General features: G+C 37.2%; 3 protein-coding genes across 6 annotated transcripts; 2 read left to right on the forward strand and 1 right to left on the reverse strand.

The window, feature by feature from the left end:
* The first annotated feature begins 6,969 nt into the window (after positions 1-6,969).
* LOC109178206 (tRNA (guanine(37)-N1)-methyltransferase 1) lies at positions 6,970-13,958 on the forward strand. Of its 4 annotated transcripts, none has more exons than XR_002053682.1 (11): positions 6,971-7,929; positions 8,099-8,197; positions 8,752-8,871; positions 8,977-9,143; positions 9,232-9,302; positions 9,678-9,820; positions 10,066-10,177; positions 10,306-10,418; positions 10,515-10,654; positions 11,075-11,121; positions 13,368-13,958. XR_002053682.1 is itself a non-coding variant. In XM_019327796.1 (9 exons), exons 1-9 carry the CDS (start codon positions 7,084-7,086, stop codon positions 10,647-10,649), a joined length of 1,806 nt encoding a protein of 601 aa, XP_019183341.1. In that variant the 5' UTR covers positions 6,970-7,083; the 3' UTR covers positions 10,650-10,874. The 4 variants fall into 4 exon arrangements, 2 of the variants coding, with proteins under 2 accessions (XP_019183341.1, XP_019183342.1); XR_002053683.1 differs by having other exon boundaries at positions 13,622-13,958; XM_019327796.1 differs by lacking the exons at positions 11,075-11,121; positions 13,368-13,958 and having other exon boundaries at positions 6,970-7,929; positions 10,515-10,874.
* Positions 13,959-20,701: 6,743 nt separating this feature from the next.
* Positions 20,702-22,991, forward strand: LOC109178207 (universal stress protein PHOS32). Its single transcript, XM_019327798.1, has 3 exons — positions 20,702-21,539; positions 22,503-22,554; positions 22,731-22,991. Exons 1-2 carry the CDS (start codon positions 20,825-20,827, stop codon positions 22,508-22,510), a joined length of 723 nt encoding a protein of 240 aa, XP_019183343.1. The 5' UTR covers positions 20,702-20,824; the 3' UTR covers positions 22,511-22,554; positions 22,731-22,991.
* On the reverse strand, positions 22,960-27,134 carry LOC109178205 (G-type lectin S-receptor-like serine/threonine-protein kinase At4g27290). The gene is made up of 7 exons (XM_019327795.1): positions 26,105-27,134; positions 24,774-25,272; positions 24,334-24,581; positions 24,036-24,246; positions 23,712-23,949; positions 23,489-23,639; positions 22,960-23,387 (listed from the first exon to the last, which is right to left on the reverse strand). Exons 1-7 carry the CDS (start codon positions 26,867-26,869, stop codon positions 23,091-23,093), a joined length of 2,409 nt encoding a protein of 802 aa, XP_019183340.1. The 5' UTR covers positions 26,870-27,134; the 3' UTR covers positions 22,960-23,090.
* Between the last annotated feature and the right edge of the window lie 208 nt (positions 27,135-27,342).

The following is a 27,342-nucleotide window of genomic DNA, read 5'->3' on the forward strand; positions in this document are numbered from 1 at the left end:
TGAAAATAGAGGACCGTTTAGGAGCGGGCTTTGTTGGCCCGCCCCGCTTAGGCCCGCGGGCTACCCGCCATTATTTTATTTTATTTTATATAAAACATTTTTATATAAAATATGCACTTTAAAATTATTTTTATGTGTAATATTTTTGGACTTTGTAGTTGTGACTAGTTTGATGTTTGATAAACTATGAACTTTGAACTTTATGTTTGATTATTATGTTTCATGTGAGTTATGACTTATGTATCAATTTATTTTAATTAGTTTGATGAACAATTTTTTTTAAAAAAAAAAAAGGGTTTTGGGCGGGGGCCCGCCTAGCCCGCGGGCCATTGGCGGGGCGGTCCGGGCTTGTCAAACCTAGGACCGTTTAGGAGCGGGCTTTTTTAGCCCGCCCCGTTTAGACCCGCGGCCCGCCGGACTTTGGCCCGCCCCGCCCCGCCAGCCCGTATTGACAGCACTAGACCGGGCCCACGTGCACACTCGAGGTCTAGGACACCTCCATTGAAACTGCCTTCCGCTGCAAGCCCTCAGGTTGTAGCCACTCTAGCTGAGGTCGACCCCAGCCGAGGCCGAGGTCCACCTTAGTCGGGGCCGACCTCGACCTTAGCCGAGGTCGACCTTAGCTGGGGTCGACATGCCACTCCATCTCCTTTCTGGGTCGATTTGTCCCGATCGCATTTCTAATATCTTCATCAGGACTAATTGACAAAAATTTACAATTAGATAAAAAATATAATTTAAAAAAAAAATTGTCAAACACGACTATTAGTAAAAATATGATTAGAAATTTAAACTTTAAAAGGTTTTAATTAAACACTTATAATTAATAAAATTGTTGTTCATCTAAAATCTTTTTTACTAGTAACAAACAAGTTACCAGTAAAATGTATAATAACGTGACATACTTTTTGTTTATATATGATATGTTTGTTGCCGATTGCCATGTGTTTATTTATATTAAAAAAAAAAAAAAGAAGTGCCGATTAAACTCCTAACTATTAAAATAGTCATAGCCGCCTAATAACTAAACGATGAAACATAATAATTAAAAATTTATCAATTTTTATAATTCATAACAAAAAAATCAGTAAATTTAATTATTAATTTTCCGTTACGCGGATAATCATTTGGAAAAAAATACTCAAGTCAACACAAGTTGTCGTATGATATTGACATTAGTGAGCTTTATCAATTCGGTGGTGTTTAGGTCAATATGTGGGTAAAATTTCATAAAAATTGCCAACATTATACGTCAACATTATAAGAATGTGATTGCCAAAATTTCATGTATGCCGTAATCATTATAAGTTTATAACCAATATTCTATTAACGATGAATAATTAATAACATTATAATATTTCATATGGCCATTTTAACTACTTCGTATTATTTAAAATTAATTTTACTTGTCTCCACAATTTTTGAAATTTTATCATTTTTTTGTGCACATCTTTATATATTTTTTTTCAATTTTATTACCTAACTTCATTTTTATAAATTTTGGTCATTTCGTTGAAATTGACGATAATAAAATAAGAATAATGTAAGAATTCAAATTACATTGTCTAGTAAAAAATAATACAATTAAACTGTGGTCATTGTCTAACTAAACAATGTGTGTGTGTATATATATATGTATATGTAATATGTGTGTGTGTATATGAATAAAATTTTATAGATGAAAAAGGTTAAATAAACCTTTAAATTTTATGGACAAAAACTAATTATTAATTTTATTATTGGAATAATAGTTACTCTCACTATTCACTAATATCATGATATGAGATTACACAGAAGTTCTCATATATTAGATAGTAATAATAATTTTTTTTCACCATCACATATGAATTTATCTCCTCAGATAATTCCGATTCCTCGCCTGAAAACTTCGCCGCAGAGGAAAACACCGAACGGAATAAATTTTCATCGGATGTTGATACACTAATCTGCGTATGATCGCCGGGAATTGAACTAGAATCTAACAGTACTAGGACCGAAGCAGCTAACGTCCATGACTCTGTTGAAATTGCTCTCAGTTTTTCTCATCTTCGCCTCTCGCATCACCTTCCCGGACACCGCCGTCGACGACGGCAGCGCCGACGAGGATCTCCTGGCCTGGTACGACGCCGCCACCTTGCTCTTCGCGTGCTGGTGCAGCGTCCTCATCGGATAATTCCACCGCGCGAAGCCCTGGTCCTTCAGCGCCTCCACCGCGGCCATGCTCGCCGTCACTATCCACATCGCTTTCTTAGCTCCGCCGCTCATTTTCTCTCTCTCTCTCTCTCCGGTGGTTTGAATAGACAGATCTGGTGGTAATTTTTTACTAATTTGAATGTTTGGTGGTTTTTGGATTGGTTTTGGAGTGGGAGATTTATATTGGGAGGGGAATGGAAAACCGGAGGCGGATTTGGGGAAAAGGACACGCGGTTTCGCAATGGTTCGTGACCTTTTCCAGTTGTTACCTGGGTGTTTCACCAAGCAGTTTCTGCCCACGGTTTTGGGGTTTGCTTATGTTGTTTCGTCGCGTCCAATGTACGTGACCGTCGGCGGATCCGTCTCGGAATTCTTGACGACTGTGTGGCTCTAATCTCGCCATCCCCTTAACCAATGGCCTTAGCCATCACTTTCGGGTTGGTTTATGGTTCCATTTGCTCATTTGAATTCAACCATACACAGTACAAAAATTTCTTCAACCAATTGGATGGACGGTTCTTGATTTTTTTTTTTTAAATTGAAATTAACTTTTCAAGTTAAAGTTTGATGACTTATTTAACCATGTTTTCAAAAAATTTATTTTGTAATTATCAATTAATTATTCACAAATTTGTCCAATCTTATTAAAAAAAATTGAATAATAACAAAATTGTAACCATTATCAATGGTTGATTTTACAAATTTGAAAGTTTTTTTAATTTTTTTATTCTTTTGAAATATTCATGATTCTTTATAAATTTGAAGGTTAATAATTTTTATTAAACCAAAGTAGTAGTTGTTGTTTTTTTTTTTTTGAACAACCGAAGCTGTTGGTTTAAATATTCTCTATGAGGTTCAAATATCTTCTAAACCGTGGCTTGTCACTGGGTTTCGCCCGCCGCATAAATCAGCCGCAAAAGGGCGCAAATTATGTCGTGCAACCGTGTGCACCGCGATTGCAAAAACGACGTCGTTTTGATTAAAAACGATGCGTTCGATTTAAAAAACAAAACAATTTTTATTATCGTTAATAGTGTTATATTATGCATAATTTGAGCTATATATCCAGAATAAATGAATTATATATCCAGACTTAATGAACTATATATCCATAATGAATGAACTATATAGTTCAAATTATGCACAACATTATGCCGTTAACGACAATCGAAATTGGTTTTAAAATAAAAAATAAAAAAAATTGAACGTCAAAACGATGTCATTTTTGCAACCGTGTGAACCATGCATGGTGCACATGATTGCGCAGCATAACGCTCCGCAAAAGGGTTAGTAGCATTGATGATATTCTTACACGGCGTTTGGTTGGAGGGAGGGAATTATGTGGGAAAGGAATTGTAATTCCATGGGAGTTGAATTACTGGGAATAAAGTGGGAATTTAAATTCCAGTGTTTGGTTGACAGAAATAGAATTACTGGGAATTTCAATTCCAATGTTTGGTATACATGGGAATTGAACGGGAATAAGTAGTATAAAGTAAAAAATGTCTATTATTGTTGTTAGACATTAATTTTAGGTTAAAAAAAGAAGGGGTAATTTTGACTCATCACTATCTTTTTTTCCCATGAATTAAAATACCAGGGGGGACATGGGATTTTAATTCCATGAAAATGTGGGAATTGCAATTCCATGGAATTACAATTCTCTCCAACCAAACTACGGAATTTAATAGCCTTTGGAATTAAGTGGGAAGGGAATTTAAAATCCCTCCAACCAAACGCCCTGTTAAATGAGTGCTTGGTAAATAAACGATAACATGCAATTTGAGATAAAATATAATAGATAAAAGTAATTTATTTATTTTATTAAAAAAGACATATAATGTGATACGTATAACGTATCACGTATGTAATATATAAAATGAAATTGATAATTTTGGTATGTATTAAATAAATCATACTCTTATTTTATATAAGGAGTTCGATCAAGACAGTATTTACAATAATTAAATTCATCGTATCTTTATATAAGTGCTCGGTGAATAGTAAATTTCCTAATTTTTGACAAATTTGTTTGATTTTGTCAAAATGTTAATGCTGGTTTTATTATGTGAGATGTCAAAAAAAAAAATAAAAATTAAATATATAGATATAAAGTGAAAATAAATTGGACAAAATAGACTTTTACAAGAAAATCACATAATTTTTTTAACAGTGTAATGCCAAATCTACTATATTTCAAAAAATGTTTGAACATGTACGTTTTGTATAACCAGGACTATGTGGTCTAATGGTACCCGGGTTGGACTTCCATTTGGAAGGTTATGAGTTCGAGTCTCCACGGAGACATTATTAGTTCTTTGTGTTTCAGTAGGTTGAGAAAGTATATGAACAGATACTACAATGTAATAGAATCAATAGCTTTCCAAAAAAAAAAAAAATGTACGTTTTGTATAGAACACTTAGACTAAGAATAATTTTCATAGGATTTTAGGACAAAATGTAAAGAAATTTTCAAAAGTGTTAAAGGATAATGATCTTGATAAATATGTCTTGTCCTATCTTTGATCATGGCCATTTATAGCGGGAGTAGATGTGGTACGTATGATAATTAGACGACAATGAATGAATGGGAATTGGAAGTTAACTCTCGAATGGGGAGATCATTGAGGGACATTGAAATAATAGAGAGATTTTTAGTCTTTGTGGACAAGTTATTGTATTTCAACCATTTAGAATGCAAGAAACATAGTAACGGTTCGAACTAAGGGGTTATATTTATTTAATTCAAAGACGGTTCTATTCACTCTCATTTATACTTGGTACTATATTAATTTATATTTAAACATAATTAACATTTTTTTGGAAAGAAAAACACTTCATTAACTTTCAGAAATTACATGTTGAATACAATAAGGGACGGAAGAAATCCAAATAAAATGACTAGATTGGGAAATTAACAACTTTAACTAATGCAAGCTTATTCGCTGATCTAAGTAATAAACTAATCGGATACTAATTCAAAATGGTAGGTAAAAGTCCAAGAAACCACTCCATATACCAGCCACCATTTGACATTCAAAATATATATATCTAATTAATTTTATTTTTGGTCACAAGACTTTTGAGGTGTTATCATTTTTGATGTACAACTTTAAAAATTTTCAATTTTAGTGTCTAACTTTGTTATTTTTATCAATTTTGGTCATTTCGGTCAAATTGGTAGCGAAATGTTGTCGAATTTTATATTTGAGGGGCAACATCATCATCTCAATGAAATATATTCAATATCTAAACAAAAGAAATTAAAAATCATATTAAGAGAAAAAGATGAGTTTGCCAATCGTCGACGCATAAATATCATAGATCTGGGTTTAGTTAATGCCCGTCTTTCACATTATTCTCATCGATCAAACACCTATAGATATGATTTTTACAGTAATTTTGTTTAGATATTGAAGATGTTTCATTGAGATGACAATTTTACCCCTAAATATATAAAATCCGACTACATTTCACCGTTAGTTTGACCAAAAGAAACAAAATTAATAAAAATAACAAAGTTAATCACCAAAATAAAAAAAAAATAAAAAATTGTGCACCAAAAGTAATACAAACTCAAAAGTTCTGATGCTGTTACATTTCACCGTCTTCTTTAACGTTGGGAAAAGAATCTATCTGAGAGCCAAAAGCATGATTGAGTGCAGCGTCAATGAGCCGCCGGAGAAAACAGAAACTGCGGCGGCGGTCGCCATAGCCGCCGTTCTTTAATGCTCATCAACGCTGCACTCAATGATGCATTTAAGCACTCACCGCCACAGCCGCCGTCCAGTTACGTTGTTCCTGCTGATATGATATGATGTTCCTGCGGTCGATCAGATCGACATTAAAATAGTTAACAGAAGGTGCAACTTGCAGGCGAAGTAGTACTCAGCAGTACAGTCAATTGTATGACATTGGTACTAGTCGTACTAGTGTTTCTTGTACTGCATGCCAACATTATGGGAATAAAGAAAATTCAAAGCTTTTGTGTACATATCAATAATAACGTTGTACTCCGTATTTGTGTTTATTTCTCAATTAGTGTTACAAACTCAGATTTACTAATTTATCTTTCTGTGTTTATTTATCAATTAATTAGTGTCACAAAGTTAGATTTACTAATTTACATTATCGGATATATAATAATTACGACAGACACTATAGTATATCTAAACTGACACTGTCTCACGTATTATTTTTATTATATTATCAAATGAAACTACAATTGAATTGAAATGGAACTGTAATTGTGTTGGAATGAAAGTGCAGTGTATATAAAATGAAACTGAATAACAATTTCATATATCTGAGTGTATATTGTTTAGCGAAATTGTAGTTATATCAAAATGATACTGTAGTTGTGTTGAAATGAAACTGCAGTGCATATTTGATGCTTGAACCACAATGCATTAAAGACCGCGGTCCACGGTAAAATTTGCCATAAGAACTTGACGGCAAATTATTATATCGACCATGGACCCCATAACTTGTGTGGACCATGAATATAGGGTACATTTTTAATATACTAAAGGTACATTATTTGTGTATTGAAGATACATTATTTGATAGTATATATAAAATAATGTACCCTCAAATAATATACTTTTAGTATACAAATAATGTACCTTTAGTATATTAAAAATGTACTTTTTATTTATTGTCCAAGCAATAATGATTGGCACTGGGCTTTGGTATTTACTATTTAGCGTCTATCTCGGCCGTATGGGCTTGCCTGCTTGACACTCTTTATAACGTTACGTTTGGGCCTAGAATTGGGCTCCATATAAAGCCAGAAGGCCTTTTGAATATTAAAGCCCCAATTTCCCGGGAAATCTTAAAATCTTAGATAAACCCCTCCACCGGCGGTTACCGGCATCTCTATCTCCGGCGATGATACTCACCAAATTCGTTTGCCGGACGTATCCTCTGCCCTTCTGCTTCCTCTCTCCCCCGCGATTCTTCCCCAAGCCCCAAATTCTGTTTCATTTCTCCACCGCTTCCGCCTTCTCCTCGGCCACCGTCGCTGCTGCTGCAGTCCCATCAACTCCTGGCAAAGCTCTGCCTTATGGTCCATCCCTTCACAAAGGGCGAAAGCTCCCTCAATTTCAATCTCCAATTGTTCCTAGCTCACTGGAACTGAATTCTTCGTTTGAGGAAGAGAGCTTCACTCGAGTCTTCGACATTGCGGCTTTGCGAGTCCCCTCCGACCTCTGCTCCTCCCTTGAAAGCAGACTTCGAGGTCACCTCCTTAACTGGCCCCGCATTCGCAACGTTGCTAGGGTTCCGGGAGATGAAATTGAAGACGAGCTCAAGGGTTTTCTCGTGAACCGTTCAAATTCAGATGCCGACGGTGATTCCCTAGTGAATTTGCAGCGCAGGATATATGGAAAGGCCGAGGGAGACGGGGAGAGATTAAGTCCGGTGTTGTATAGAGATAAGCTTTCCAGAACTTTTAATTCTAAAGGGTTTGTGAACTTCAGGAATTTAGCTAAGATTTCTAGGCCAAAGCAGAAGAAGAAGAGGGGGGATGAGAAGGAGAGAGAGAAGAAAGGGGTAGGGAAAAATGAGATGGCCTTGATTGAGGTAGTTGAAACAGAGGTGACTGGAGATGAGGATATGAGTGGGCTATTGGGCGATGAGTTTAGAGGAGGAAAGTGGAGAGGCTCAACTAGGTTGCTACTTTTGGACGAGCACTGTGCCAATAATGGGTTTGATGAAATGCCCGAAGCAATCAAGGTTTATGCCCTCCATCACCATATTCCTCTGCTGGTTGCCTTGATTTTGAATCATCTTTCTCCAATATATCATATTCAAGTTGTTTCGTGTTTATTTCTGACATCCTGAACTTGATGTGCTTTTATTTGGTTAATTGGCATTATGCTTGACGAGTTGAATATGTTGTCAGGCAGTGTTTAGAGAACACAGTGAGACAAGCGAAAGACCTGCTCTTGAGATTGTGAAATGCAAGTTGACATTGTTTTACCCTTACTGGCAGATGGACGAGGTAATGCAATTATTGATTTACTACTGTCATTATCTGTGTCCATTATGTATTTTCCATCTCCCTTGTGGACCTAACTTATCTAATGTGTGATGTCTGGTGACTTCTGCTGCTTCAGTTGATTATGCAATTGCTGAAACATAGTGATAATCTCAAGATGCGTAGAAGTTTTAAATACTCTAGTATATCGGGATCAGTAGAAACATAGTAATAATCTCAAGATGTGTAGAAGTTTTAAATACTCTAGTATTTAAGGATCAGTCCTTGTGTGTGTCATAACATTTTGCTCAAAAGCAAATGTGAGTTGAAAACTCTAACCGGGAAGAGCTTAATCATGAACATTTCATGAGGACTTGAAGATTGTTTTAACATTACTATAGAGCTACTCATATGCTATCAGCTATCCCCTGTATTTTCTGCTTTCCCCTTCCACTCTTGTATAGTCCAGGTGCATAGATGGTCTAATCGTCAATCATTCATATTGAATACCTAGAATTTTCCCCTCTAAATGTCTGTTGGTAATTTGCATGACATGCATTGGAATCCACCGTTTGCAGGTCTTAGAAGCTATACTTCCAGAAGGGATGATTGTTCCTTCATCCTTTGAAACAGTTGGGCATATTGCACATCTGAACCTGAGAGATGAACATCTTCCCTATAAAAAACTTATTGCCAAGGTCCTTGATTTTGACATGTCATTACTTTAGTTTACTGCATGTTGATTCACTTTTCATAATTTTACTAACAGTCAATACTTATCCCTTCCCCGATCTTGTCATCAGGTAGTTTTAGACAAAAACAAGGCAAGGATACAAACAGTTGTTAATAAAATTGATGCCATACATAGTGACTACAGGACAATGCAGCTTGAAATTTTGGCTGGAAACCACTCCCTTGTCACAAGAGTGATTGAAAACGGAGTTCATTTTCATGTTGATTTAGCAACAGTGTGAGTCTAGCATTGAAGTACCAAGAATAGAAGTTGAAAGAAATCATCACGCACCATATCATATGATTCTTATTCTCTTTTCCTGCAGATATTGGAATTCTAGGTTGGCAACTGAAAGGCAGAGGCTTCTTAGTTCCTTTACACATGATGATGTTGTTTGTAAGTAGTTATTTTTTACCTTCTCTTTCCCAAGCCATGTTGATTTCCATTCCTACAGATTTATTTGTTTATTTATTTTAGGGATTTATCCTTGGTACTTCTCTTTCAAATTTGCTTTGGGATTGAACCTATCATTCCTGCCCAGCCACATTTGCCTTATTGGTTATCTGTTTTAGCTTTTACATCTTTCAGTTGATGTAGTAATTTGTCAATGTTGTGTGTCCTATGCTGTCCTCATGTATGCATCCCCTCCAATATAAAGAGAAATAGAGAAGAAATTATGTGATTGATTCTATTAAACATAGAGACTCACACACAAAGAAGGAGCAAGTCTGCAATTGTCTTCTGCACTCTTACTATTTGTCAACCTTACAGGTGATGTTTTTGCTGGGGTTGGCCCACTTGCAATATCGGCTGCCAAGAAGGTCAAATATGTATATGCTAATGATTTAAACCCTCAAGCTGTTGAGTATATGGAAAGAAATTGTGTTCTCAATAAACTTGAGAGGAAAATTGAGGTATAAATTTATCATCATGCAGGCTGTAATTTGTAATCTGTCAATCATTATCATGCAAATTACCTTCCTATAAGTGGTCTAAGGCTCAGCACGCTTCATCTTTATTGTTCATTTGTCCAACTGTGTTTTTGGGATTTGAAAATTATGTAATGATTACAGGCATTTGTTTTATGTAGCAGGTAGTAGCATGTCTCACCTTTGAGCTATGGTTCTATGGGTTATTAACTTCTTATATTGATTTCAAGGTATATAACATGGATGGAAGGAGGTTCATTGGCACTATTTTTTCTAGTAAAAAAACTCGGACCATCACACAAGTAGTAATGAATTTGCCAAATGATGCTGTGGATTTTCTAGGTATGTGCAGTTTAGTGAGCAAACATTCAAGGTGCTCACAACTTTACATAGTTGGTGCATTCACAATAAAGGCTTTGGCGTTTTGTTACAGCAATATTGTTTTTATCTGTTTCTACCCATGTTGGCAGATGTATTTAGGGGACTATTCAGGGAGAACCATAAGTATAAGGATTCTACCTTACCAAGGATCCATGTGTATGGGTTTTCAAAAGCTCAAGATCCAGAATTCGACTTTCACGAGGTATTTAGTAATCATGTATACTGGTACTAATTTTTCATATCGGTGATTTTTGGCTACTAAATACAGAATCCCATTCATGTCTATTATTTGCTTCAGCGAATTAGAATTGCATTGTCAGAAGTAGCCTTTGAGGTAGAAATGCGAAGTGTACGTGCTGTTGCACCTGGAAAGTGGATGTTGTGCGCATCATTTGTCCTCCCCGAGAGAGTGGCATTTGGAAGAGCAGTGTGAAATCTGTAAGTTCCTTCTTGTATCAATGTTATTAGGTGATTTGTAAAACTGAAAGGTATAGAATGAAGCTAGAACCAACTGCAGTGTTCTTAATCTTTCAGTCCATTATATATAAAGTACTGCAAATTTATCAGGCAAGTTCAAAAACTGCCCAACTAGTTTTGTGACTGTAAGTCTGTAATATTTGCAAATTTCACCTCAATTTGAAGAATATTACAAGAATAAGCAAACTCCCCAAGAAATGCAACACATACACACAGACAAAAAGCAGCAGACATCTCTGTGGCATATGTTGCATCTGTTGTGGTCTGAGTCTTTGTTATTTACTGTCTCATAGTACAAACACAAGGAACAGATTAACTGAACAGGTGATAGGATACCTTGTTCTTTTTCTGATTGTGCATCAATGTTTCGTCCTGCTCTAGGTAAGGTGCAACTTCAGAGATGTAAGTTACAAAAGCCACTCACTCAGGTAAACATTTCTTCCCTGTCATAAAATGATCCTAGCCATTCATCTCCATATAATCCTTTACTACTTCTGTCTTTATGTTTAACCCAAAAGGGTCCTTTTTTTGTTGTGCTGTGGGGTGTGGGGTCAGCCTGGCAAAAACTGTGGCCCCCCCTTATTTCTGCAAATGAACACAGTAGGAGTGGCTGGAGAGAGTAAAATTTTGTTTGTGTAAGAAAGATGGTGTTAATGCAGATGTGAATCTGAACTCAGATCTGCCCCCCCTCTCTCTCTCCATGTATGTATATGTGGGGCAAAAGAAAACAAAAGAATGGTGGGTTGAAGGGGGGTGGGGGGTGGGTATAGAGGATGAGTAGCTAATTTGCTAGTAGTAGATAATGGTTCACGCAAGGGGCAGAAAGGGAGGACTAACAGTTGCTGAAAGGGTAGGGTGTCCTTATGGCAAGCCACGAGGAAACAAGAAAGGCTCACCAACCCTCCCCCCTTTCACAGCAATTAAAGATAATGTGTGAAAAATGGTGTAAATACCCAGTCACTCGTATCTCCATTCCAGATTCACAGGGACCAACTGCTTCAATTCTCTCATGCACACACCCCACACACTCTCTCTCCCTCCCTCTCCCTCTTGTGAAAAAGTCTACATAGCACTGGATACAACAAAAAATGAGTTAATACCCAAAATGGTCCTCGACTATAGTGAATTTTCTCAATTAAGTTCTAAACGACTTTGGTGACCTAATGTAGTATCAGACTTTTGTGTTTTTCTCAATTTAGTCATCCGTTTGTTATTCCATCAAATTGGTGTTAAATAGAAGGACAATTCAGTAATTTCAATATTGCTCTCTCTTTACTCTCGTCATGCGCGAAATCCCTCTTTCTTTTAGGAATTATTGCATGTATAGGAGTAAAGAGATGTAAATATTAAAATTACGGAATTGTTCTTTTATTTAACACCAAATGAATAGAATAACAAACGGAGGACTAAATTGAGCAAAAACATAAAAGTAGACTACATTAGGTCACCAAAGTCATTTAGGACGAAATTGAGAAAATCCATTATAATCGAGGAGTATTTTGGGTATTAACTACACAAAAAGTGCATGCATAGTTGTACCGAGTATTATAGAAATAAATGTATTCATAATACTCGCACAACTCTAAAGTTTATTTTTTTTTGAATTGTATCTGGTACAGAAGACATCCGTGCTGATAAGGATATTAAAAAGTTATTGAGTTTATAATAGTAGGTGAGAGCGAATAATAAGTTGAATTTGGTCTTAGTTTTTGCGTGTTACCAGAATTGAGTATATATGTTTTGTTTCGTGTTGTTTTAGGGACAAAGAATCCAATCGGCATGACCTACCCAAGCCAATCCATTAGGTTGAATTAAGCTCCTCGCAAGTGTCAACAAGAAATCTGTGAGGATTTTGAGTTTTTGACGGAATGCAAGTCGACACGTCAAGCAGTAATAGGCTGCTTTCTGGCTTCCCATTTTTGGTGTGTCATCTTTCCAGATTTCTCGTACAGACAAGGAAATAATGGAAAACCATCATTTTAACGGAAGAGAAATCTGAGACAAGTGAAAGAGAGAGAGAAGCCTGTGGGACCACCAAACTCTAGGTGGTCCCCTCTCTACACCCCCAGCCCACTGCTGGTGGTGATATGAGTGTGTAGGAGATCAATATTTATCCTGTGCTGTCCCGTACGAGGAGGTGCTTTTCTCCTCGGATCACTCTAGGCGGCTGTGTAATAGCGACGTGGATATAATATATGCTTAGGGCAATTCATCCGAGTTAGTCAGATAATTGATTTAAGGTAAAAATTTGTGTGAGACTATTTCACGGGTCTCAATCTGTGAAACGAGTCAGATCTCTGATCAATAAGTTAAAGATTTAACCCATCAAAGGTCCGACCTGTTTCACGGATTGAGACCCGTGAGACTGTCTCACACAAGTGTTACCATTGATTTAATAATTATAAGATTTTAAATTTGATTCTCATAGAAATTACTTTTTATTTTCTTAGTTTAAGTTATCAGTTATGAGCAATTTAAGATATTGACTAAGATTAAAAAAAAAGGGTTTCGTCTAGGGCGCATATTCGAGTAGTAGTTAGGGCCCTGATGTTGTTTAGTTTGCTAATGTTGTGGCTAGGTTAAGATTTGTGTAATTTTATAGGTTTATTTACGAAAAAATTAACCCTTGTTTACCTAATTATTTGCTGCAATCATTCTATTCTCATGCATGCAGGTAATATATATGAAGATTAGATGTGGCCTGTGGGCATGCATTATGTAAACACAAAAAGTAACATACCCCAACACAAGTTAATGATCTGTGACTGAAGAAGCATCACCAGAGAATTGAAGTTGACAGGGACAACAAAAAGTGTATACATACCGTGAACCAATGAAGATCATGCAAACCCAACAACCCTTAATTGTTCCCTCTTTTTTCACCTTTGCTTTAATTTATTTTTATCCTTTTTGGCCTTAAACTTGCAGGACAATGACATTTGTTACTGGGACATTAACTGAGGATGCCACAGGCTTATGGAGAAAGGAGAACATCATCATAGCCTGATTTCCTAGCTAGAGCTGTAGGCAAGCAAGCACCAAATCCTCTTTTACTTTCTTGAATTCTTTCCTGCATATATGCACTCTCTCTGCACTGCCTTTGAACCCATCTTTCAAATTTCAATACATGCATATATATATATATGCCCAATTTTCTCTACTGAAACATGGCTAAATATAATGCATCTTCATTCGTGTTTGTATTCTTAAACATTGTTGATAACCCATGAAAAAAATAAACTCTAGATTTTAAGGTTGATGTGAATGTAGTGTTGTGATACAGGTGGAAAACATAGTGGGCAGTTGGGGATTGAAGGGGCAAGCTAGAATATAATAAACAGCATATATAGTAGGTATCTGATATCTGCTTACAGTGTATCTCTTTCCAGGAATTTCAAAGATTTGTTACTAATTTTGGGGTTAAGACTAGATAGTAGCAAGCATAGATGGTAGGATGTTTTTGGGATGGGGATGGGGGCAATATATACCAATTACCAGGCAATATTCTTCATGCTTCACCTTCCCCTATTAAAAGGTGTTCAGGTGTAGTTTCCCCATATATTGTTCATGCTAGGATGTTTACCACACTACCCCTCTCCCTTCTTACATAGAAACCGGCCAGGTTAATTCAATGCACATTTTCAAATAGTGGTTGTAAGTTTTTCTCGTCGTCCAAAAAAATTAATAATGTGAAATAAGAAGGGCGGAGATGAAATGATTTTTTCAGCTAAGGGCTCTTGATTGTAATATAATATATAATATAAATGCAAATGTTTACAATTTAGCGTATATAGTAACGATATGAATTAGAAAGATCGTCTCCTTATTCGGACGTCAAAGACTATTTACACAAACATATTTGTTGGATAACTATGACCAATAGGCCGGGATAGAGTTTGTACTCGGGTAAGGAGAGTATTTTGTCATTTCCGACTTGGCACTACTCCATTCACTACAATTTAGGGCGTGCTAGTTATCTATTATCTTGTGACGTGTCTCGGATAAGGTTATTTTGTCATTTTCTCTTGATGAGTTAAACAGTCAAATTGGATAATTCAAAATAATATAAAAGAGGAGTAAAACAAGAAATTACATAAACTTAAGCCAAAGAGATCATATAATAATGCAGCAAAGGCCATACTCCATTTAAGGAAATATCAAGGGAAACATGTAATATCGATATTTAAAAAAAAAAAAAAAAAAACTAATTAGGGATTACAACCATTTTTGTAGTGATTTATGTTTAATAATGACGTTACGTACACTTTAAAAACTAGCACATGCATGCGGATCTACCGAACTATCATATAGATAAATTTATTTAAAAATAAAAACTAATATGCCATAAAAATTACAGTGTGCACCTTAATGCACAAGAAATTAACAATATCATATCCACAATATGTTTGCAATAGACATATTTTGCAACTTCGGACTGCATGGAATCAAAACAATCAGATCATGTGACCATCCATTTGGAATGATTGATTAATTAAAAACACTTTTTCCTTATTATTTATGTTTAACAATGAGCTACATATAACAATTTGTCAAGTAGTACTGAATACTTAATCCTTTCGAATACTAAAAAGAGAAATTTCAGTAGTTGATAAGTATACAGTACCCACAATCTAGTACAATATTTTCTATAAAATCGTTGGTCCTACCATTATTGTGGTATGATCATTTTTTTACCCTCTACCAACAAATATGCTTAAATGATATTAAAATGACATTATTAACCACTCAAAATCTTCCTTTTTCATGGTAATAAAACTGTTATCAATACATAAGTCTACTGCAAAATTCAAAAAATGCAATTGAAAAAATCACAAGTCTACTTCATGGCAAACCTTAAGTCTAATGCATAAGTTTACTTCATAAAAATTCACAAGACTCACGGTTCCATTACCAAGAAGAAAAGTGAGGATTTTGAGTAGTTAATAACACTATTTTAATGTCATTTAAACATATTTGTCGACGGATGACAAAAAATGATCATGCCACAATAATACAAGGATCACCAACATGGATGTTTTTGAAAATAACGTAACGTTACTAAAAATGGGATGGCACATATAAATCTAGAACCAAAAAGAAGGAATTAACGCTTATAACTAAATAGACCAAAATGTCCTTATATTTAACGCTATTTAAACGTTTTTTTTTACAGATGACAAAAATGATCACGCACAATAATACTATGACTAAATGAGGATGCTTTGAAAAAAAATGACTAAAAGGAGGTTGATACCTATAAATATATGACCAAATGATAATACACTGACGTCAGGCATGACATACACTAAATTAGCACGTGGCGGTGTCAATATACCGAACTGACGTCAGACATGACATACACTAAATTAGCACGTGGCGGTGTCAATATACCGAACTGACGTCAGGCATGACATACACTAAATTAGCACGTGGCGGTGTCAATATACCGAACTCCTATCATATTGATAATTTTTTTTAAAAATAAAAACTAATACTCGATACATCATGACGTGTATATTTTTCGTTTTATCTCTTTTTTAATAAAATAAATATATTACTAAATACGTTCAAAAAATAAAAGCTAATACTCGATATACCCTAGTCAGCATGTAGTGTCAAACGGGTTCCGATAATATTATTTCGAGTTCAAAAATGATTGAACAGACAAATACCCTAATTGCGATAAACCGCATTAGGAAAATCTTGTGTAATGTGCTCGACCAAGGGCGTATTAATAAAAATTGAACTCAATAACCTCTAGTATGATCACGTGCGATGCACGGACTATATTATGTTATGATAATAAGAATTTTTAGTGTTGTACACGGGTGTTGCACGGAAAAATTGTTGTTATTATGAATTTAAATTAAAAAAATGATAAAATATTAAAATGGACAATATATAATAATATAGTTGGATGTTTATATATTTGGTCAAATATCTATTTTCATAACGTATAATATTTAAATTTAAATTTTGTATGGTTAATATAATCTCTAATCATGTACATATTTACATAAATTTATAGAAAAAATTTACAAATGATTATATTTTTTTAATTTGATAATTTCATTTCCTTAATTATATTTCATATTTTATTAATTATAATTTCTGAATTATATTATATTTCTGAATTCCTCACCATTACATTCCTACTCTCTCTAGAAAAAGGCAAAGTAGAATGAAAAAATGCATAAAAAAAGGCAAAGTAGGATGAGGAGGTTTCGAAAAAAATGACTAAAAGGAGGCTGATACCTATAAATATATGACCAAATGATAATACACTGACGTCAGGCATGACATATACTAAAACTAGCACGTGGCGGTGTCAATATACCGAACTCCTACCATTTTGATAATTTTTTAAAAAATAAAAACTAATACTCGATACATCCTGACGTGTATATTTTTTGTTTTATCTCTTTTTTTAATAAAATAAATATATTACTAAATACGTTCAAAAAATAAAAACTAATACTCGATATACTCTAGTCTGCGTGTAGTGTCAAACGGGTTCCCATAATATTTATTCGAGTTCAAAAATGATAGAACGGACAAGTACCTTAACTGCGATAAACCGAATTAGGAAAACCTTGTGCAATGTGCTCGAACAAGGACGTATTAGTAAAAAATTAAACTCAATAACTTTTAGGTACAAAATCATGCTCCACCTACCGGCCACGGATAAATTTTATACTTAAAAAGGGAGTGTTTCAATTGGTGTATGAAATAATTATGAGTGTATAGTATTAAAATAAAATATAATCAACTATGGCTCTTATATTTTATACTATAATGGCAATTAATATGGATTTGGAATGATAGAAATGATATTAATTAGTATTTTTAATTTAGTACAAACCATAAATTCTCCAAAACGCCCGCAAAAGACAAAAAAAGGAAAGCAAGTTGGCACAAGTGAAAAAGGGAGTGGCAGTATCAAAATTGTTGTACTATAAATTCAGAGAGAACACAAGAACATAACAGGCAGCCATCTCTTCCTGCATTTCTCAGCTGTAGGAGTTCTTGTTGGCTTCTTTTCTCTCTCCCCATTCTTTTTCTACCCAAAAAGATAAAATCTTTAGTGTTTAATCGGAGGGAAGTGGTGAAAATGGAAGGTGGGTCGTCGAGTGGGGATCATTTCCGGCGTACTAGGGCGGCGGAGGCTGGCCGGAGTGGTGCGCGGAGGAAGAGCGGCGGCGGCGGCGGCGGGAATGAGGCTAAGAAGAAGAAGACGCCGCAGAGAGGGATGGGGGTGGCTCAGCTTGAGCGCCTCCGTTTGCAGGCTGATCAGCAGAGGTTGACGATGAACAACAACAACGCCGGCAATCCTATGAGCGTGAATGTAACAGTGCCGGCGATCCTTCATCACGCCGCCTCGCCCATCGTCTTCTCCCCCGTCGCCGCCGCCGCCGTGTCCAGGCCGGCGGTTTTGCCGGCGATGATCAACGGCGGCGCCACCCCTTTCCAGTTCCCGCTGCGTTCTCCTGCTGCTTCTGCGCCGCCTTTGCCTGCATATCCAGGCGGCGGCGCTTCCCGTCATAATCTGTACGGATTTGGAGGCGGTTCCGCCAATTATTCCAATCTTTTTCATGCTGGGAATGTGAACGAGAACTCGAAAGAGCTCTCTTCAAAACCAAACTTCACCTTCAACCCTCCATCTCTCTCTGATCATCACCCTCAACGCTGCAATGTCTGTCAAAAGGTCTTCTCATCATCTCTATCTGAAACCTTTTTTTTTTTTATTCTAAGCTCCATTCAAGGTTTTTATAAACTGTCTCATATATCTATTAGAAAAAGCGAGGGAATGATGGAAATCTGGGCTACAATCAATGCGTCAACATCATCGGAGACCAAAACCAAGAATATTCCAATGGCTTAAACACCAAACAGTTCCTTCATGTGGGTTATAATAATTCTGACAACTAACAACCAAAAACCATTTCTTTTAATTTGTGTCTGTGTTTTTGATATATACCCAGAATTAATGGGGTTTAATTTGATTGATTTGCAGGGTGTGATGAAGGGAAGCTGTTCATCATCATCCTCAAAAGGTGTTGGGATGAAAGAGTATGAGTTTTTCCCAGCAGAGAGAAACAGTTCTTGTTGTTCTCAGGGTGATGATGTGGTGATGATGAGGAGTGGGGCTTCAGAATCTTCTTCTCCAGTTGCTGTTGTAGCTGCTGCCATGGCTACTAGTGGTGAAGCTTCTTTTGATGCTTCTGGAGCTTCTTCCTCCACCACCACAATTGACCTCTCCCTTAGGCTTTCTTACTAGCTAGCTAGCTAGCTATCCTAGGGTATAGTAGCTTAGCCACCAGATGGATAGTGATGAAAAAATGAAGGAAAAATTTTGTCTTTTCACATTTGGGTGAAATGCTGTTTATCAAGACCCGAAAACACTGCTTTTTCTTTGCCCTTTTGCTTGTCAAACTATTATCATTCTCCAAATTGGAGCAATACAGTTTCTGGTCTTTTGAAACCCATCTCTGATCCCTCTCTCTGCAAGATTTCTGTCAGTGAGATGCTTTATTATTATGGCTCAGTTTTCTGTTCTTCAATTCATCACTTATATATTTATTTATCATGGAATATAATGAATTTTTTTTTGTTTTCCCTATATCTATATGTCATCTGCACCAATATAATGGCCTTTCAACTCTTAAACATGAGATTAAGAGTGCTAAAAGTTTGGAAGAAGAAGAAGAAGAAAGCTTTCAATATGTAGCAGTTGTGGTTTACAAAACCCTAGCTAGCTCTGGGTTCTACTAAAAAAGTTATCTTTGAAAGTTTTTTATCTACTATATATATATAGAGAGAGAGAGGGAGAGAGAGAAAGGGGGTTTGCCTAAATAGGGTTATTTGTATAGTTTAGGTGCTGAAACACAAGGAGTGCAATTCAGAACTTTTCTGTTTGTGGGAGTCAAGAAACCACTAAAGGGATGTTTTAAAAGTAGCTCCAAAAAAGTTCATCTTAAAAGCAGCCTACCCCCCCCCCCCCCTCTCTCTATATATATATGAAGCAAGCATATATACTGGTGCTATATATATATATATATGCATAGAGAATGACATGGTTGTTGGTTGATAGGGGTGGCACTGTGGCAGGCAGAGCTATAAAGGGAGGCAGGCAACTGCACAATCTGTACTGAGTAGGATAGTATAAACTCAGATTCATCTCAGCAAACAAAACTAGCTAAACCCCATCTAAACTTTCTCATCTCCAATTTCTTTTTAGTGGAAAAATGGATTATAACAATACAAACCAACATTATATTCCACTACACATATATCACCTACACTGAAGCTCGATCCCACAACCTCCCTTATAAGGAGCAATTGATGTCATTGGAGTACAAGGTCCTTGGCATGTATGTTTATTTTTAGTATAATACGGAGTAAAAGTTAATTTTTGTGTACTACTACGTATAATAACTCTATAAGATCATTTTGACGTTTTGACCTAAAGTATACTAAAAACGAACATATAGTACACTGTAAATAATTGAACTTATATCAAAATATGATGAACTTGTATGAGTGGACTGTTCACCTTACAACATGGACTCGAGTTCATAATATGATTTGCTTATTAAACTAATCTCATAGGATATAGATATGAGGCAAATTATACCATGGACCAGAATCCACAATATTTGCAGTTAACAGATTATGTGTATGTAAATAAATTGAAGGCACGTAATATGTTAACTACGTACATATTAACTATAGGCACATAATATGTTGTTAACATATTATCTGTCTCCAATTTATTTACAAATACATAATTTATTAACTAAAAATATATATTAGCTAACACATAATTTTTGAATTAGAGTATACAATGTAAAGTGAATGTGGATATGAGTGTGGTATGTTTAAAAAAGAAAAGAAAAAAAAAAAAAAAAGAGAACATTTTATTGGGCTGAGTAGACAGGGCCCATTTGGGCTGGGTTATAGACAGTGCGGCCCATTAAGTTTCATGCTTTGAGCACGCAGGCAATGAAGTTGCCATTTTAGTATTGGGAGCGAAAGTCTCTTCTCTTCTCATTTGTTTCTTGCAGAAGTCAAAAGGACGGAAAATCGGTCAACGTTAAGAAAAACCCTAACCCCCCGGGAATTCTCCAGAAAATGCAGCAAAATCAGGCGAACTCCGTGGATTCCGACCTCCCGCGTCTCGCCAATATCAAAGTCCGGTCGTCGTCTCCGCGCTTTCCGCCGCCGACCACTCCTTCTTCTAACGAAACCCCGACCGCCGGAGCTCAGCGAAGGATTGGCATCGCCGTGGACCTCAGCGATGAGTCCGCCTTTGCTGTCAAGTGGGCTGTGCACCAGTACCTCCGCCCTGGCGATGCCGTGATTCTCGTCCACGTGCGCCCCACCTCGGTGCTCTACGGTGCTGACTGGGGATCTGTTGACCTCTCCATCGTCGACACTGACAACGAGGAGTCGCAGCAGAAGCTGGAGGACGATTTCGACACTTTCACCATCACTAAGGCCTCCGATCTGGCTCAGCCGCTGGTGGACGCGCAGATTCCGTTCAAAATCCACATCGTGAAGGACCACGATATGAAGGAGAGGCTCTGCCTCGAAGTCGAGAGGTTAGGACTCAACGCCGTCATCATGGGGAGCCGTGGATTTGGGGCTACTAGGAAAGGAAACAACGGCAGGCTTGGAAGCGTCAGTGATTACTGTGTTAGGCATTGCGTTTGCCCTGTTGTGGTTGTCAGGTATCCTGACGAGAAGGATGCTGGAAATGCTAACGCTGAACCTGTGATCTCTGTTGCATCCGTGGCAGAGGAGGAAGATGAACCAGAGTACCACGATGCACATGATGATCGCAAAGGTATCTGAATTGCTACATGTTTCCTTATGATTATTATGATTTAATTCGGTCTTTGGATGATGATTGCATTAGTTTCCAGTAGTGATAAATGATCATTTATATGGTATCTTAGTAACTTTAGTTCCTTACACAATTCTATGAGCAAATTATGCTTTCCTGTTATATCTCTATGATCTGCAGCATGGCTAGTAGTTAGCTAAATAAAGCAAGTGGATTATAAAATAGTCATAATTGTGTTAATTGGACAATTAATGGCTTTGATGCAGCTCATCCACATTTACTTTTCGATTTTTAAATTCATATGTTTCCTTAAATGAAAAAAGAATAGTTTTGATGTAGCATCTCTGATCAAGCAGGAAGAAGGACGTTTTAAAGAGAGGTTTTACTTGCTTCCCTGCTTGTGTAGTCTGCAGCGTCGTCACTGATAGTTTAGGATGAACCCCCCATTGTGGCACATAAACAATTCGAAATGAATGCATGTGCTGAAATTGGTTTTCTTGTAACTGCAGTAACTTCTGGTGGGATTCATTTCTTTACTATCAAAGTGAACATGGAATTTATACCATTGAATTTTGATAAGCTCTTTATACTGAAAAGATGTCCAGATGCTTTCATGTTCTATAATTGATCTTGAAGTGAAAATGGAATATATACTCTATTCCATTCTGAGTATCTCTTTATACTGAAAAGGGGTTCAGAAGCTTTCTTTATTTTTAGGATATAGGCATATTCCTTGAACTACTTGAGCCAAAGGTCATTCTCTCTCTGTGTGTGTGTTACGCATGTATTGCCCTTTGCTTGGCATCGCCTTTTTTTTTCAACTTTCTGTTACCTATTCTATCATTTCTCATTGTGCCATGGCTTGTGAACATATCAAACCTTATGTTTCCATTTTTAAATTACTTATAGCATTTATTTAAGTTCTTGTCTAAAGACCTTGTTGCACCTATTTTGTTATGACAGATTCGTGATTGTAATTTGGAGCGCTGCTCATTACATCCTGTCTTGGCTGAGGGTGTGTATTTTTCCGTTCTTAGTCTCCTTCTTAATGAATAATTTCCGCCTCCTCGTTTGAGGATAAAAATAGTTTCTTATCCACCCCACCCCACCACACCACACCTACCCACACACCTGTGATTATTAAGCATATATGTATGTCTCTGATGTTTATTTTTCGTCTTCTTTTTGCAGTGCCAAGTGTAGAAGGACCGGAGTCTACAAACTATAACCCTGTTTAATGATGCGTAGTCGCTAATGAGTCTTGCAATGTATGAATGTCATCCTATGTAAATGAAACCTGGAAACTCTTCTGTTGAGTCTTGTATTCACAGTTTACCTGTGTGAACTGTGATAAATGTATCGTTTGGTATTTTCGGATCAGCATCATTGTGCTGTTCATTGTGATGCTGCAACTTCCAAATTTCTGAATGTGAATTCCATATTTTTATATCTCCTACTTATTCTCAGAGACAATTACATTATTGAATCTATGATATATATTTACAAATGCCAATTCAGTGTTAGTTGTTACAGAGCAGCTGGAAATCTGGGCTATCTAGCTTCCATAATGGTTAATGACAGTTCATTTTCAGAGACCACCGTTGAACCAGTCGAGTTTGAGCTCCTCTCCACGAAGAAACCAGGCTGTTTTGGCTGCGGCAGCCGCACATCCTTGTTCCCCATCATTGAAACCACCGATGCCGCTGTCGGCCGGTCATCAGGGGCTTTCTGAACACACAACAGCCCTACCTGAATGCATCTCACCACCTCAGATTCTACATATGATGACTCTTCCAGGTTTTCATCTATCAGCTCTACTGCCCTGCCTTCTTTCCACAATATCCATGCCTGACATACAATGTTAACTGGACTAGTTAATTGAAGAATTGGAGTAAATGCAGTCTTATGTTGTGTCTTAGGAATAAGGAAATGTGTGGTTTGGTGCTTACATGTCCCAAGAGATTATGCAGATGATCTGAGTGACGAAATGTTCGATTCTTTTTGCCGCTCACTAGTTCCAGTATCAACACACCAAGACTAAACACATCCGACTTTACTGAAAATTTCCCGTCAACTGCATATTCTGGTGACATGTAACCACTGTAGGAGTTCGAGTCAGTAAACTAGTTCAGTAACTTTTAAATGAATTACAAATTTGGATAAAGAACTTACTATGTTCCTATAACTAGTCTCGTTTTACCCTCGGTTTGGTCTAGGTCCATGATTTTGGCAAGACCAAAATCAGAAATCTTTGGATGGAAGTTGTTGTCTAGTAAAATATTACTAGCTTTAAGATCTCTATGAACAATTCTCAACCTTGAGTCTTGGTGAAGGTAAAGGAGTCCACGTGATATTCCCATTGCAATGTCAAACCGCCGCTGCCATGTAAGAACCCCTCTTCGCTGTGGATCTGCAAGCCATTGAAGATGATCATCATAATTCATAACCCACAAGTTATCATCATAAGATATATAGAGTGAAAAATTTAGACTGTACCAAAAATGAAATGGTCCAAGGAATTGTTTGGCATGAACTCATAGATCAACATCTTCTCTTCTCCTTCAAGACAACAACCTAGAAGCTTTACAAGGTTTCTGTGTTGAAGCTTGGAGATGAGAGCCATTTCGTTCTGAAGTTCTTGTTTTCCCTGTAAAGATTGCCTTGACAGCCTCTTCACTGCTATCTCTTTTCCTTCTGCCAACTTACCCTGAAAGTTCAAACGTTTTACATTAACCTGCATTTCTTGCTAACCATAGCACAAAATTTAAAGATTGGAATTTTGTCTTCCAAATACCTTATAAACAGCTCCAAATCCGCCCTCTCCGATCATATTGTTGTTAGAGAAGTTATGGGTGGCAGCTGAAACTGTAGCTAAATCAAACATTGGACACTCCATCTCTTCATCATCATACAAATCTCTTTTGCTCCTCCTTCTATAGAGTCCACACCACACCAAAAAGCAGAGGAGAATAAACCCTATAACTGCAGATAATGCAATTGAAATTGCCTTAACTCTTTGTTTCTTTTGCCTCTTATCTGCAGCTGCAACATTATAATAACAATCAGTGAAATATGGTCCGACAGGCGGCTAATAATACCACCCCGAGCATCGAATAGTGAAATATGGTCTAACGGGTGACTAATAACACCACCCGATCGAGCATTGAATAGTGAAATATGGTCTAACGGGCGACTAATAACACCATCCGATCAAGAATCGAATAGTTACAATACCTATATCTGATGCAGCCATTCTGACATATAATGGCTGATCGTTCTGGGAAAGCTCTCTCATATCAATGAGTTCATCAATATACATCAAGCACCCACTCCCATCCCTCACATCAAGAACGGTGTAAGCAGTGCAAGAACAGTTCTGCAGGCACATCTTTTCGCATTCCTTAAGGTTCATGGTGGTGCTGTACCATGTCTTCCTAGAATCCGGCATTTTAATGCCGGAAAGTGTCCTAAATCCATCTCCCTTCCCACAACCCACCGGATTGTTCCTGACGCAGCCGCCGGACCAGTCCGCCTCTTTCCACTGCTTCGCGAACTTGGGCCGGAACCCTTCCAGGCAGCCGCATGGAGGCGAGTTGTCGATGTTGCAGGCGGCGTACGGCCCGCACAGGCTGTAGCGGTCGCAGTTATCGACCTGCACGTTCAAGTAGACTATCCAGTTTTGTGTTCTTTCGATCCAGGTGAGATGCTGGACTTGTCCGTTTGGCAAGATGACCTATATATAATCCATGAATTGAACACACATTTAATTACCAGAAATATAATATAGCAATCGTCATGTTTGATAACATAGTGATTATAGCTAATTTTCTCTTATTTGATCACTATTGACTAGTTGATAGGATTAGCTGATTGTAAAAAAGTGTTTGGTAAATTAGTTGTAAGCTGTTAACAGATTACATACAAAATGGAATATGTTACTTTGAACAGTTTTTTTAAATTGTTACAAAAAGCTAATTAATCAAATACTCATATGAATTGTTTAACCAAGTCAAACAGCTAATAGTCGTCAAATAAATCAAAAATAACTATAGACTAACTATTTTACCAAACAGGGCCAAGTCATTTTGCATTTTTCTACAATCAGCTAATGATATCAACTAGTCAAATTTATTTACACAATCAACTGCAAAAATCCACCTAAGCGTCCCTAGACCGTGGCAATTTCCATTCTAGGCGGCCATCTAAGCGACCAGACGCCTAGGAAGCTGCCTAAGCGCCTAACTCGACCAACTAAGCCAAGATGGTGACAAACTCAGCCGACTAGGCTTGCTAATTATATATATATATATATATATATATATATATATATATATATATATATATATATGACATACACCTACACTATTTTTTTTTTTACTTCGTCTTCTAGACACTTGGAATTACTCTATTGTCTGACTAACGTTTAGTGTCTCGTGCAACCATAACTATCAGCTAGTTATTTACCAAACACTCCCAATATATTTGAGATATCAAACACAAGACATACAATTTTCACTTGCACTATAGATATAATTAAAGCGAAGAAAAAAATGTTAATTACATACCAGCCTGGTGAGGACGGACATGTTTTTGATGAGGTCGTAGGTGAAGTAGATCTCGTCGGAGGTGGAGATTAATTGGTAGGTGTAATACGTGTTTGGACGGGAAGCGACGCTGGAGGTGAAGGAACGGCCGTTCCAGGGGCCGGTACTGAACTCTATTTCCGAACCTTTCATCACGAACGCCTGCGTGTAGCCGTCGGAGTTGAGACGGTTGACGTAGTCGCCGGTGGAGGGATCCTCCGGGCTCTTCCACGACGAAATGAACCACTCTTTCCCGGTCACTAAGTTCTTCCCGAGCTTCATTCCCGGTAACAACGTGTCGGAAGGATAATCAAAGCTCTGCCACCCAAAACTCCCGCCGTCGCCGTCGCCGTCCATGACTACCAGGTTTCCGCCGTCTGAGAGACGCGCCACCGCGTTTTTCAAGACACTCGACGAGTTCGCCGACCAAACTGTGCGGTTATTACCGTCCACCAAAACTAAACTTCCGTTACCGTTGAGGATTAGCCTGCCGGACTTGTCTTTCACCGGAAAATCTCTGTTGGCCACCCACACAACCGTCCCCTGCGATATCTTCTTGTACCATATTCCCAAGTAGCGGAGATTCTCCGGCGTACTTCCGGGGGTGAAAAACCCCAGCTCGTAAACTCCGGCGGGGGAAACCACCGTTTCCCCATCCACCAGCGCCTGATCTGGAGTGATGGTGTCTTCCGCATACGCACAAACCCTCATCACAATACCGCAAAAAAAGAGAAATAATGCTAACATTTTCACAGACTTCAATTCGCCGGCGGCTTCGCTTCACTCACTGAATCTTCATTCTGAGTTTCTTTATATTCTTCAATGATTTACAGACAATTGTTATGTATGAAATGAAAGGATCCATGTTTTTATGGCCGCCAAGAATGGATTTTTAATTTGTATGATTAGCTTTTTGAAGCATGGGGAAACTAGAATGTTTCAAACGTGGGCTATGGTCTCTGTAATGAGAATTCGATTTCCAGATTACCCACTCTATAGTAGTCCATGCATGATAGTCAAATTGTAAAAATGTTTCATATTCATATTCCTATTGCCACGGCCCACGAGTATTTATTTATTATTTATTTAATGAGGGGACACAATGTTCAACATTGTCGGCCTTTGAATCCTTAATCTTGGGTGATAAATATCTTCCTTGTAATAATGGATTTTGTTGTGCATTATATTCAAAATAAACCTGCGGGCTGTGGTTTTGAACA

The sequence above is a fragment of the Ipomoea nil genome, unplaced genomic scaffold, assembly GCF_001879475.1.
Source record: "Ipomoea nil cultivar Tokyo-kokei standard unplaced genomic scaffold, Asagao_1.1 scaffold0813, whole genome shotgun sequence".
In the NCBI taxonomy this organism is placed as follows: domain Eukaryota; kingdom Viridiplantae; phylum Streptophyta; class Magnoliopsida; order Solanales; family Convolvulaceae; genus Ipomoea; species Ipomoea nil.

Bases quoted from the DNA above. Each gene is read 5' to 3' on its own strand.
- LOC109178207 (XM_019327798.1), top strand. From the start codon at position 20,825: ATGCAGCAAAATCAGGCGAACTCCGTGGATTCCGACCTCCCGCGTCTC.
- LOC109178205 (XM_019327795.1), bottom strand. From the start codon at position 26,869: ATGTTAGCATTATTTCTCTTTTTTTGCGGTATTGTGATGAGGGTTTGT. The intron at 25,273-26,104 runs GTATGTAATTAA...GATTATATATAG, and splicing joins TGTCCGTCCTCACCAGGCTG to GTCATCTTGCCAAACGGACA. The intron at 23,388-23,488 runs GTAAGCACCAAA...ATTGTATGTCAG, and splicing joins TGCATAATCTCTTGGGACAT to GCATGGATATTGTGGAAAGA.
- LOC109178206 (XM_019327796.1), top strand. From the start codon at position 7,084: ATGATACTCACCAAATTCGTTTGCCGGACGTATCCTCTGCCCTTCTGC. The intron at 9,144-9,231 runs GTGAGTCTAGCA...CTTTTCCTGCAG, and splicing joins CATGTTGATTTAGCAACAGT to ATATTGGAATTCTAGGTTGG. The intron at 10,419-10,514 runs GTATTTAGTAAT...TATTTGCTTCAG, and splicing joins CAGAATTCGACTTTCACGAG to CGAATTAGAATTGCATTGTC.